The sequence below is a fragment of the Rhyacophila brunnea genome, unplaced genomic scaffold (assembly GCF_057557595.1).
Source record: "Rhyacophila brunnea isolate RB1 unplaced genomic scaffold, BYU_Rbru_1.0 scaffold_24, whole genome shotgun sequence".
In the NCBI taxonomy this organism is placed as follows: domain Eukaryota; kingdom Metazoa; phylum Arthropoda; class Insecta; order Trichoptera; family Rhyacophilidae; genus Rhyacophila; species Rhyacophila brunnea.
Window position 1 is genome coordinate 14,493,378 of NW_028232904.1, and position 13,685 is coordinate 14,507,062.

General features: G+C 35.7%; 1 protein-coding gene across 1 annotated transcript; it reads right to left on the minus strand.

Annotated features, from left to right (window-relative positions):
- Positions 1 to 1,034: 1,034 nt before the first annotated feature.
- On the minus strand, positions 1,035 to 13,516 carry Stt3A (catalytic subunit 3A of the oligosaccharyltransferase complex). Its single transcript, XM_085951497.1, has 13 exons — positions 13,463 to 13,516; positions 13,213 to 13,326; positions 12,946 to 13,113; positions 11,202 to 11,362; positions 10,504 to 10,701; positions 9,704 to 9,895; positions 8,005 to 8,158; positions 7,452 to 7,529; positions 6,818 to 6,978; positions 5,419 to 5,583; positions 4,770 to 4,958; positions 3,313 to 3,721; positions 1,035 to 2,709 (listed from the first exon to the last, which is right to left on the minus strand). The coding sequence occupies exons 2-13, from the start codon at positions 13,313 to 13,315 to the stop codon at positions 2,564 to 2,566; spliced, it is 2,124 nt and encodes a 707-aa protein (XP_085807623.1). The 5' UTR covers positions 13,316 to 13,326; positions 13,463 to 13,516; the 3' UTR covers positions 1,035 to 2,563.
- Positions 13,517 to 13,685: the final 169 nt, after the last annotated feature.

A 13,685-nucleotide genomic window follows, 5' to 3' on the forward strand; every position in this document is an offset into this window, starting at 1 on the left:
AGACTAAATATAAGTATTCAAATATAATAAATTTTGTCGCGCATTGCGCAACGGTGAAATCCTCACGCGCCGGCGCCAGGGTCAGGTTCGTGATTCGCCGAATCAAAGATCATGCAATCAGATTTGGCCAATCACGAGTCCTTTTTACTAGTCGGCGTGGGTACGGGAAATTTAAAAAGAAAAAAAAAGAAAGTTAGTAAGCGTCCTTTGTAAACCGTGTACGGACCTGCAAAACTGATTGTAAAAACAAAATATGTAAAAGACTACAAAATAACGTTGTCCAACTAAATATTAAAATATATAACGCTAAGACCCGCACAAGAAAGACTTAGTGTTTTATTTAACGTAACAAACATAAATATATCGTTCTTTTTTGTGAATCCGGGGTTCGATGGACACCTGAGCTAGCCGCTGGAACCCCGGACATCTCAACGTCTTACTTGGTTCTAATCAGATGCATTTGGAATCAAGTAAGATGCAGTTGGGTGTGTTAACAATAATTGTAGATACCGCCTTGTGAATTGCTCCGAGTGATATCCATGTTATTTTGCACCAATAAAAATATGTAATGGAAACATGTTAGAATAGCCCTGCTGAGGTTTTTTTTGTTTCACTTTCCTATATAGAAAGTTTTCTTCGATATCTTCAAGTTTTTTTTTACGCATGACCTGAACAAAAACGAATCATGAGTGAGAAAGCATTTGGCACGCTTATATTTCCGCAATATGCGTTACGAGTAAGATAGAATTTCTACGGCTGAATTAAATATTTTTTGTACATGTCGCCGGTAAATATTGATTCGAATGACTAGTCATGAATGAGAATGACTATACAATATACGCAAGAAACACGGCTTCATTTTGCCGAGCAATACCCACTCTCTTTATATTATTACTCTGAGGTTATACCAGTAATGTAGCCATATAAACATCAAACCAAATTTAATTTACAGGAAATAGGATGAATAATGAATTGCCAGGTCAGTTTAATCTTGACACGGCAAGAAGTATCATTGAGAAAATAATACAACAGAATCATAACCTAAAATATTTTTTATTATGCAAAAGAACACTTACAAATATTGCATCTCATATGTGCGTTCACAAATTCACATTTTTATAATTGTATATTATTAGTACATACATGGACATGGGTTATCTCATCGATTCTTATCAATATGTAGGTTATCGTGAAAGGATTTTCAAAAAAAACAATACAAATTACGATAAATGTAGATAATCTTGAGCATTGATTTGCAAAGGAATGTACATCATTAAATAACAAAACAAAAAAACATTACATTATGCAGCCTTTAGGAATAAATCAATATAAAAAACGGTATTCTTAAAGTAACCATGTCAACATTTCATAAAGATTTTTGTATGTTAAGAGTTAAATTGGTGTGGTTTTGTGTATGTTCGAGTTACCGTGGGTGTGGATTTTTGTATACTCAAATTGCCTTGGGTGTAGATTTTTGTATGTTTGAGTTTTCATGGGGTTTTATTTTTAAATGTGCAATTGTCATAGGTGTGGATTTTTGTATGTTCGAGAAGGCATAGCTTATAAGTTCAACGCGGGGGAATGATGGTAGATTATAAGACACTTATTCAATCCATCCATGCTCTGAAGTTAACACAAATTGAAATTATTAATTTGATTGAGTCATGGTAGGATGTCAAAAAAAGTATCGAAATATATTTATTTTGCGATACTTATTCTTTCGATGACATCCCTAAATCACAATATTCGAACCCGAGATCCACAAAATTTTAAGCCGGTCCACTCCTCCACTGCGGGCGTGAATTCATTAAAAACAAATTAATATTTTACATCGTAATATATTAGACAATATGTGAAATGACATTTTATATGTTTATTAAAAATCTCAAACAAAAATGCTGCATAAATTATTAGAAGATACATATAAAAAAAAATTGTGACATTTTCGATATCCATCCGTGGGGAATCAACTAAACTTAGAAATTAAATTTAAACAATTAAAAAAAATAATTCAACAAGTATGTAACACCAAAGATATAAAAAAAAAGAATTTCGTCCATCAGGCAAGGGCTTCTCCCGAAGAGTGCATGGACCGACATGCCATCTTGCACCTTTATAGCGGGTGAAGTAATGGACCGTATTTCTTCGATTGGCATGCTGCGGAATATATAAATTCCCCTATTCCCCAAATATATCTATCACCCGACCCTCGCTTTCTTTGTCTACACTTATTATGCACCATACTACTATATTATGCACCATGTTGGAAACGCTGTACAGTGGTCCCTGTATCGTTTCACATGTGAAAGAATGTGGAAGACAAACTGCTTTTCAATAAACTGTAAGTGATGAAGAAGAAATAGGACAACACACAGCAGCATTACCCTTATGGCCACAGCAGTGGGAGGAACTTATGCAAGACAGATTGGAATAGAGGCACAAGGGTTTTTAGAACCGGTGACAATTGGTACTAGAAATCAATGCATCCCACAATCGATGAAATACGGTAAACTATAATATTATCTCGATGACGATTACGGATAATTTGTGATTGGCGCAGAATTTAGACGCCACGATTCCTCAGGTTCTTTACTTTGTATATTCTGACTAGCCAGTGCTCGGTGGTGTAGGCTTCTTCCAGGACATCGAGTTCGAAGTCCTTGTTGCCGATCTCAGCAGACCTGACGCGATCATAGCCCGGGGGACGACCTGTGGAACATGTTCAGAATTTAGCATTGCATTAATAATACATGAAATAAAATCAATGACACCAGTTCCGATTCACTTGTCATAGACGGATTGTGCATTGAGAGTGTCGTATGTTTCAGATACCCACAGATCTATTTCAACCACATAACATCCAATAACACCATTTCGTTATATCACTGAGATAACCCCAATGTGTTACATATGAAGGGGGATTTGAAACTAGGCGCGAGATCGATCTTCAGGCGAGGTTGTGTTTCCTCAGTGCAAAGGCACGCTTACGCATTACACGATCAGCACACAACAATGACAGCTTGAGCGTTTATCTAATTAACACACCTGACAGAACTGCCGTTAAATGTTATTTCATACTGAATTGAATGAATAGAATACATCATAGCATTTTAATTACAACTTAGCATGATTTTGGAGTTAAGTGTTATGTTGGAATAGACATGCTGGAGATGCATATCACGGGTGAATTTTTCTTGTGAACTATTTTTAGGAGTGCCGCCAAATAGTGTGCTGTGACATGAAAGAAAATGGAAAGCACTGCTCTAGTAAATGGGCAAAAAGAGATTTTATGTTATGCACTGCGAGACTGACCCCCTTCAGTGTAGACCTGGCCGAACTTGTAGTAGCACATTTTGTACATGAGGCAGTTGAGCAGGGTGGGCGAGCCCTCTCCGTCCACGCGGAACTCTCCGCTGGGTGTGTAATAGTCTGACTCCTTGATGTGAGCACCGCGCTCCGTGCTGCCCCCGATGCGCACCATCCACAGGAACTTGTTTATATCATCTGAAGAGTATCCCGTGAGCCCTCCAAAGATGACCAGCACATAGTCCACGTCCAGCTCTTGCATTATCTCGTAGGCCTTCTCCTCCGAGCTCGCCATGGCCTGCCCCACACGTGAGATGTGCGTATTATTCCAAGTGTTGTTGTCCACCAATATGGTCCGATTCGCCATCGCTGTTATCTGATAGCCGTAATCCCACCAAGACATCACTCGAGCGTCCTATCAAATATAATAGAAACAGGTTACTTCTTCATTTCAAGATTTCTTTTTTTTTTTTTCGACCATGTCCGATCCTAATAGGATCATATGGGCCTCCACAGAGTAGAGGTTTATATTGACAGATTTTGTTTTTTACGAGAAATGGATGTCAGCCACTTGCTCAACCTATTAGGTCTATACCCTGACTCACACAAATTGAAAAACAATGTGTACTTGCCAGACCCAGGATTCGAACCTGAGAACCACGGCGTGATAGTCCAACGCTTATGCCGCGCGGCCACCGTGGGTGTTCATTTCAAGATATGCAACGTTTACTAGTTGAATTTATCTTAAAATATATCTATTTTCATGGTATTCAAAATTACTTCACATAACCTCTTTCAAAGAGTTTGACCATAACAAGAGTGATTTTGTGGCATAGAGTGGCAACGCTACGTTAAATTTAAATAATGCAAATGCAAAACTTTATTAGCATGGCAACATCGCATTGTGAAAATCAAATATAATATATCATATTATATTCTCAAATCCTAACAAAAGAGTTATTTAAAGAGAAAATTGATTATTAAATTTGCACGTCAGCGATCAAAGTGTAAAAATCACAATGCAGAGTGGCGGAGTCAGGAATTAGCAGTCCAGCAACTCAACCGACTCGCCCTCGACACATTCACCATTTTGTTTTCATCATTGTGCAATCTTAATAAGTCAATATATCCCTGACAACACAAATGTACAACTGTAAAAGTGTACGATATTATATGATTTCATCTTGATTTCTTCCAAGTTCAAATTTATTGTAGTTTCATGCTGGGACAAATATTCATTGAAATGTTTAATTTTCCATTTTTTCCAAGTGCACGCCATGGACTTTTTAAGTCATATTTTAGTAATTTTGGTTTTTACAACCAAAAATGTGAAAACCTGTATAATATTTTTTGAATATATCACTAGCAAAATAAAGTATTTATTCAGGACACATCTTAAATCGGTATATTTTCTGATATTTTAATTCCTTTATAAGATCAGTGTAGTAGTAATGATGACTGACCTCTGGTGTGTTCATCTTGAGCCAATAGTAAGCCTCGCGGAAGTCGTCGAAGATGATACGGCCCCCGTCATGAGACCTCGCCGACAGGACGATGGAGGGTGAAGAGTACGCCTCACTCGTCACCCATGTGCAATGGAACGTGTATGACACCAGCAGGCAGCTCATGATACCGACAAACACCAGGGCAATCTATATGACATCAAAACATTCCATTACAACATTGAGATACAGTAGAACCTTGATATAACGGACTGATGCGGGTGAAGGGGTGTCCGTTAAAGCCGGAAGTGCATTATATAAAAACACAAACAAAATCCTGTTTATTCGTCTTCCGATGATATATCCAAACACTCTCATTAACTTTACGTAACCATAATTCAAGTTTATTCAAAAAAATTTGCGGAAACGGAAACGCGAGTTATTTAAAGTAGCCTGAACCCATTCGAAAAAAGTTTAGGACGGAATGGGTGAATTTTAAATACAGGTACATAGATAATATTACTATATTAATTAATATATATCTTGGTACATGACAAAAAGATATTTTATTTTTATATATTATAGATTATAAATCTTTTTCTCCCACGATTCATGACAGATTCATGACATCACTGGCAATACTTTATTAGAGGGCATGACATGTAAATACCTCGCTCTTCATGACATAGTTTGACTCTGCCTTCTTGGTCTTCTTGTCATGGATCTTGGGCGGCTCCACTTGTTTCATGTAGGTGATGAGGAGCGAGGAGACGGCGATGCCCGACAGAATGCACATCACAGGTGCCAGCACCAGCATCAGACGCACCATCACGCCCTGCACAATAACAAGCATTATGCATCTAAACATTTTCTCTACATTGCAACAGCAAGCTTTCCGTCATATGGCATGTCAAATAAACAAAAATGGCATTTCTTGTATTATTTTCATGCTTGAATGCTTAGAAATGCTCTCATTTTAAAATACAAACATAGAATATACCTACAATTAATTTAACATATAGGATAAGCTTTTAGCTAAATTCAGATAGATTTGATGCGTATATAATTTCCGAGAGTTCGTTCAGGCAGACATTTGGGGCCATTCATTGGTTGGCGTATTAGTAATGGGCGGTACGCAGCTAATGAGGTATCAACTGATTAGTATGGAGTGGTTTTCAGCCAATAAGGTGGACAATTGAAGGGTTAAAAGTCTATATAGGGTCTAAGTGACAAAAATGTGAAACTGATATAACAAAAAAAAGAATAAAACCATACATCTATGAAAACTTACATTTTTATTTTTACAAAGTTACAGAAGAACATCAGTATAATATAAGTTGAAATAATTCTAAAGATAAAATAAACAAAGTAAGAAAAAAAAATTTAAACATCGACAATATTGAAAGGCTCTATGTAGGGGCACATATTTACTAATGTATTTGTGTGACAAAAATGGTAGAGTTAGTAACTTAGACCCTTCAGAATATCATTAGGCTTGGCATATAAATTGTATTAAAGTAAAAAACTTTTTGGCACTTAGACCCTATAGACTTTCAACCCTTCAATTTACGATTTTCCGAAAGGCGTCTCAAAAATCAAACCTCATTAGAATATACATAATTTGATACAGCGTCATACATTCTAAAATATCTTGGATAGAATCTATAACGAAAGCTTTACCAAGTGAAATACAGAAAACATATTTACAGTAGAACAATTAATTAACCTTGAACATGGCTAGTTGCGAATTCTTCTAGTGCGCAGCAATTAGGCAGGGTGAATGTTTGTTACGGTTGGTATATAATTGTTGACTGTACAAGCCAATTGCATCACTTTCTCTCACTAGGACCAATTCCGATTGTCTTATTTTCTGTCGAAGCTATCGAACTTCACGCTAATGTGGTATATATAAAATTCAACAGTTTAAAAAAAGTGATAGGTATGTAGTAAGTACATACTCGTTAGTGTGACATAATTTTTTTATAATTTGAATGGAGTGCCGTAGGTAAAATAGGACAACGGTTAGATTATTTTAAGTAAGTGATATAAATGACATTTAAAATACATACAGCAAAGTAAATGCTGGTGACTCCGTAGAGGATGAGGAAGATATTTGCGTCAGTCAACTTGGAGAAGCAGAAGTAAAGACCAGCGGGAAACAGGAAGACCAAGATCTGAAGGTCAAAGTAGAATGATGACCACGATGTCGGCTGATGCTCCGAGACAGACGCTGGAAACAATATTAAATTAGGATAAATCTAACACTCCGCACTGTGAATTTTGGCATCCTCCAAGTAATAGTCTGTATTCTGTTTTGTTGTTTGTAGGAAACTCCGCCCTTTTTATTATTTCAAAAAAGCCTATGTCCACAAACTACTCCGCATGTGAAAGGGAGATATGTCTAAAATTAATACTTTTCAGGAGAGTCAAAAGACGATGGAATTATCCATGCTCTGGATACAAGAACACATTTATTATCCCCTCCCCCTTAATCGTAAAATTTTACATATCGCGACCGTGTCCAAAATTATCCTTGTACACCGTCGGATTTTTGTTTTTATCCATTCCTGAATAATGCAACAACCATACAGTAAACAAATAAACTTTTAAAAAATCTCACAATTATTGTAATATAACTTGGTTTTTGGTGTGCGCTTATTTGCAGGCGACTATTACATTTCTGTTATCCAAAGTAATCCTTACCGATGATGGGAATGTGGTTCTTGGCGTATGACGGATCCAAGAGGGAGTAAAACCTTCCAGTCCACGGTGAAATTTTACCTGAACATAAAAAAATTACACACATCGATTAGTATCATCTTCGGCGATCAGTTTTGACATTTTGTTACGACGTGTGTATGACATACTGTTTGTGATTGTTCATTTAAATATTAATGGCTCACCATTTATTCATAACAGATTCAAGTATCATGTTTTAATAATCGGCACATTTATAAAATTACGGATTGAGTGTATCTAAAAATGAATTGAAAACGTTGAAACTTTTAATACATTTATGCTCTGTCGCTATAGATCTTGAAAACCTCGTAAATCCAACACAACTTTTTCATGAGAAAGCAAAAACTGTCTAATTTTTGTTTTAAATGGTATTTAGAAATTTTTTAAATTAATAAAAAGAATAAACAAAAATAATTATAATTCTTGGTATTTAGGAAGTCAGAAATCCAGAATATAATTTTACAAGATATTTACGGTGTACATGAGAAAATGAATAGGAAGAATGACGGACGCTTACCAGAAACAGTGAGGATGACTGCGGCCGATCCAATGGTCACCACGAGGGCTGTGATCATGGCCTTGAATAGGATATCAAAGTACTGCTGCGTGAGTCTGGATTTGACGTATTCAAAGAAGGCATATAGCTGGCACAGACCGAATGTTCCCAAAGCCTGAAAATGATTTAAAATACAGTGAATAAAAAAATCAGAATCTGTTAGAAATCTTCGGAGGATTTGGTGTCTAGTTCCCACAAGAATTTCTATGCCAGATTGACTTCAAATCGTCAGGGATCCATTTGCACTCGACACATCATATCGACTCAAACAATCCGTCAAAACCAAAGAATTTGAACTATTAAATAGAAGGAGTCTTATACATAATTTCTGTTATAACATTTAAAATTATTTATCAAATGAATGAGGTATGGTTATGTTAGTTGACTCCATTCCAATTTTCTTACTAATGCGATGGCTGTCATTTTTTAAGTTCATTGTGATTACTTACTCGAATGCAGTTATAAACGGTTTTACACACATTTTGCATAGTTTTTCAGCTAAATAATAATACTGAAGTATTAACGGTTGCTTATCTACTCATCGTGATAAAATATAGATTATCTTTTCATATGCCCTGTTAATTGGCAAACAAATGTCATAGCAGAAGACGAAGTTCTTTGGAAATGAACATGCAAGGTGAAGTCACTCATAACTATATTATGTAATCAGTGAACTAGAAGTCCTTTTATTTTTGTTTCAATTCTATCTTTATGAAAGAAGGTGTTTCCAATATCTTTGCTCAAAACGATATGCATTTATTATATTCATGTGCGTCATCGTCTTCCGTAAAAGAATTAACTGTTGTGTTACCTTATTGAATACATTATGTGTTTAACAAAAGTTTAAACTCTGCGATTTGCGTTGTAGTTTTAAATAAATATAATAGTCGTTTTTGAACATTTAAAACAAAGTTTTTTGTCAATTCTATGACATTTGAGTTATTTATGTTGTCAGCTGTTTTAAGCAATAAAGTCGTCTTCAGAGTAATTATTCTAAGATAACCACATAATTACCAAAAACTGAAACTTAACATTTGCAACTCCAAGTCATAACAGAAAGAGAGGGTGTTTTGTGTTAAACCTATTTTCTTCTCCACAAAACACTGTATACTCGAACATCATCTTCTTGGCTACATGTTAAAACTGTGAACTACCAGCTCCTCCCATTTAGTCGACAACAGTGCCTTCCGGCTTTTGCCTAAATCTTCCTGTTGGAGAGTAGTTTTACTTATTTGTCTAATTATCTTAATAGAGAAATTTAACTTTACGGACTTAAAATATCTTCGGGTGTTAAAACGGTTTTAAGACAGGACTGTTAAAGAGGTTTACATCTACATTCATTTAGGTCATCTCTGGATTTTCTTGAAATGTAAATATTTATTTGTCAAATTGTTCCATCGGGAGGTCAAGTCAGTGACCTATGTCACATTATCCACCATAAATAGGTCCACTTATGACTATGGCGAATTATAAATGTCATACCTGTTTTTCATGAATGTATGTGCTCTTTATACTTAAACTTCCGCTTATCTGACCCAGATAAAAATTTTAACAAGTTCCACACTGTAGCAAATACCACTTCTCTGAAGTATGTCTATAATATTGAATTCATAATCATTTTAGAAATTGTATTGATTTTTAAACACTTAGAATGAATTACCAGCATATGCTCCGAGCTGAGCACCGGTTGGAATCCAACAAAGCTGATCTGCATGGAGAGAATGGTTCCGACGCAGTACAATGTGCTGTATGCTACATACACCCGGTGGGAGAACCTTCCGGTGAGCATCAGAGCCAAGACGTGCATCGGGATCAGGTTGATTAGGAACACGTACCCGCCCCATGACGACACCTACAAAACATGGAAAATATTAAAGTTTGTTCAAATATACCTCAGTGCCGAAGACTGCCTGGCAGACAGATGTAAATGAGCGTAACAAATGAAAACAATAATAATACACTCTTATTGCAGTATTTAGCGATGGCGATCATTTAGTGACTACTTCAATAAATAAAAAATAAATAGTAGTCTACATTAAACGGTTAATTATGCTAAGTACACCGTATCCGCAGTGCGTGCATTTATTCAAATAAAACACTGATAAAGCAACCATCAAATTATGCAATATTTGTATCTATTAATTTATAATTATTTAATTAATATTCAGCAATAAGATATTTTAAAAAAGCCAGCACTTTCAATAGCCAAAAACAATATTGTCAAGGTAATTATTGATTTACTACTGTTAACTATGCATAGCGTTCATTTAATTAATAGATAATTTTACATAACATCGAAACAATGACATCTATATAATTTCAATAAAATATATGGATTATTTCATGCTTATTTGACGCAATCAACATATACAAAAAACAGGTAGTAAGAAATCTGCATTATTTTAATTTAAAAAAATCTGTTCGGGGGTGGAGTGCATATAAATGAAATAATTAATTTACCATGTAAAAGTAGGCCAGTGCTGACATGGTCCCCCAGAAGATAGTGCCTGTGTTGACGGCCTTGATCCAGAAGTAGTAGGTGAGCAGCATGCAGAAGATGGCGATGCCCTCGTTGTCGTAGCTGCCCGCCACCGACCGGGAGATGTAACCGGGGACTATCGATATCATGGCAGCCGCCACCAGACCCGCTCCCGAATCCTTTAATAAATGATTTAATGAATTACGCTATGAATCGGCACGAGTCGAATATCAAATATTTGTTGAAATACACAAGTGGTACAATGCTTTGAGTTATCACATTTCAACTCATGTTTATGCAGCAACTATTTATGCACGCGGCTGCCTTCCATGATACTATAAGCGTGTCTGAAACCCAAGTGGTACAGAATGCGGTTAATATTAAAACAATGGTTTCATTATTGAAACCATTACACAAAACTGTTTGGCTTATGTCTATCTGTAGCATCACGTGAAATGTACATTAGCCACTATTGCTCAACCTATCAATTACATGCTTTGGGTCCAAACACACTTTGTAAAATAACAGGTGAATGTTGCCAGACCCGGGATTCAAACCCGAGACTTATGTTAGGTATTGTATGAGATGGTGTATCCTATAGTTATATCAACAGACTGAACTGTATGATTACATTACAAAGTATAACGTGATTTTTGAAGGAAAACGTAGATTTTCTCACCTTAAGTTCCTTCGTGAGTAAATACGTAACGATTGTTGTGAGCGAGGAGAAAAAAGGCGCCAGAAAAACACAGACATTACGAATGTCGATTGTGATATTCAAAAGCCACATCATATGGTAGAGGGCCGCTGATGTTATCATGAGGCCAGGATAAATGGTTCCTAAAACATAAAAACAATTTAGGGTTAACACTTTCATTCGGACATCATGGTAGGGATATCAAAAAAATATTACACAAGACGTGATGAAACCTGCACGTGTGTGCGTGCAACAAAGAAAGTTTTATAAAGCACTTAATGAGAAAGATATGAGTTAGATAGTGAGATGAATAAGCGTAGAATTCTTTTTATCGTTTAGTTTTAAGGCAAAAATATTGCAGGTAAACATTATTTTTTGCCATAAAAATATAATAACTGTATATTCTTATTTAATGGATGGTTTATAAACATGTTTAGGTAATATTAGCTATGCTCTATCAAAAATTAGTAAGCAACACTAATAATAAAATATTTAAGTTTTAGAATTTATCTTGGAAATATCTTCACATGGTCAGTCACATATTATTATATGGTCAGTAGTAGAGCTTATACAAATTGGATGAGTTATTGTCCATGGATTATTGACATGTTAATGGAGCGCCTGCATTAGAATTTAAAAGCTTGTTATATGGTTGAATCCAATTAGATTTTATTTTTTCACTGCGCTCATGGAGAGAAATGGAGCCGAACACGAACACGAAAACCGAGCAATGCCCACCTTCAGTTTGGGCAAACCCGATAAAAAATTTCATTGGCTGAAGAGTACTCCACACTAATCAGTCAATACCTCATTGGCTGCACAATGTTTAATACCAGTACGCCGACCAATGAACGGCTCCGAATGCTTTATGGACTGTCAGATATTGTGTATGCATCAAATCTCTGTGAATTTAACTAAAGGCCTGTCATGGTAAATCAATGGTTCAATCCTTTTTCACGTATAAATAGATATGTGATGATGCGGAAACTGCTTATCTATACTAGAACCATCATATAAATGTTGGATACATTTTTATAGCGCTGCATGCAGTGTTGCGGACTATATAATAGGGGTGGTCGGGGGCGTAGATTTATGCCTGAAAGTGCCGGGGTAATAGTTCCCAGATTACCGTCATAACATCTGCAGTCAATGATAACTCATGTTTATTACTCTTGTTACCTATACCCAATGACATTATTAATGGACGACGCACTCAATACAGTAGCTAGCAAGTAAATTTCATTCGACCATTCGGCAGACGCAACAAAAAGCATCAGGAATTTATAGCAATATCACCTTTATTGTAATGGTGTTAGAACAGATTATGCCATTCGGCAGACCCGACAATAAAGTGAGTGTCATTTTTTTTTCTAGATGATTCGTCCATATTAATGTCATTGCCTATACCTCTTTAATTCTCAGCCCCTCATTATTTCTATTGTTTTCATTGGTTCTACAATCTGTTGTCACAGAGGTGTCTTAACAGATGTTTATGTTGTGAGATATGGATTTTAGCCACTTGCTCAACCTGTCAAATCAACGTTCTGGATCCAAACACACATTGAAAAACAACAATATGTGAATTAAAATATAATAATATGGTGGACCACAACATTTGAAGACGATTATAATTAGCTTTTGGCCTCTAAAAGTCTAACGCAGCCTATTTTACAATGAGCTCAGCGCCTTTATAAATAGTATTAAAGAAAGATGAACTCAGACTTACCTCCAATGATTCTTCCTAATGGATACCATGCTCTATCATCAAACCAATTGTGGAACTTGTAAAAACCTTCCTCCGCTAAATATCTAGTGGTCCTATAGTTGAAATACGGATCGAACTCGTGAATAACGCTTTCGAATCGTAATACGGAAAACAACCTAGTCGCAAAAGCTGAAAAAAACAAACATCATGAAGAGATTGTAGGCGACTCCGGTACGCGTACCGTGTCGTATGTTGTTATTTCACATTCTTGCAGCTGTTATTACTTACACAAAACGGCTGCTATAGATAAAATTGATAATTTTAATAAAGTTTCTTGTTTTTCGGAAGACATCCTCAGCCCCTTGGGCTTACTGGCTACTTCAACTGTCATCCCGGCAATTTCTGAAATACAAATTTATGTTAAACATAACTGCTCTCTGCGTGAATGGATGATATGAAACAATTTCTGTAGAATTAGGTTAACATTTTGATATATTTTTAGTTATGTGTCTACAATATTTACTTATAAAATGCTCACTTTACTACACTATTTTATTTTCCTAGATACCGGCTGAGAAGCCGGGTTACGGGTGGCACACACACCAGCGTGGCACAAATATATTAAGTGTTGCTATTTTTGTTATCTTTCTAGTTTGTCTATACTCTTTGTCAAATATTATTTTATTCAATGTATTGATGAGACAATTCATTATTTTTAAGGTTTATAAACATTTTTATCACAAACAATTATATATTTTTTT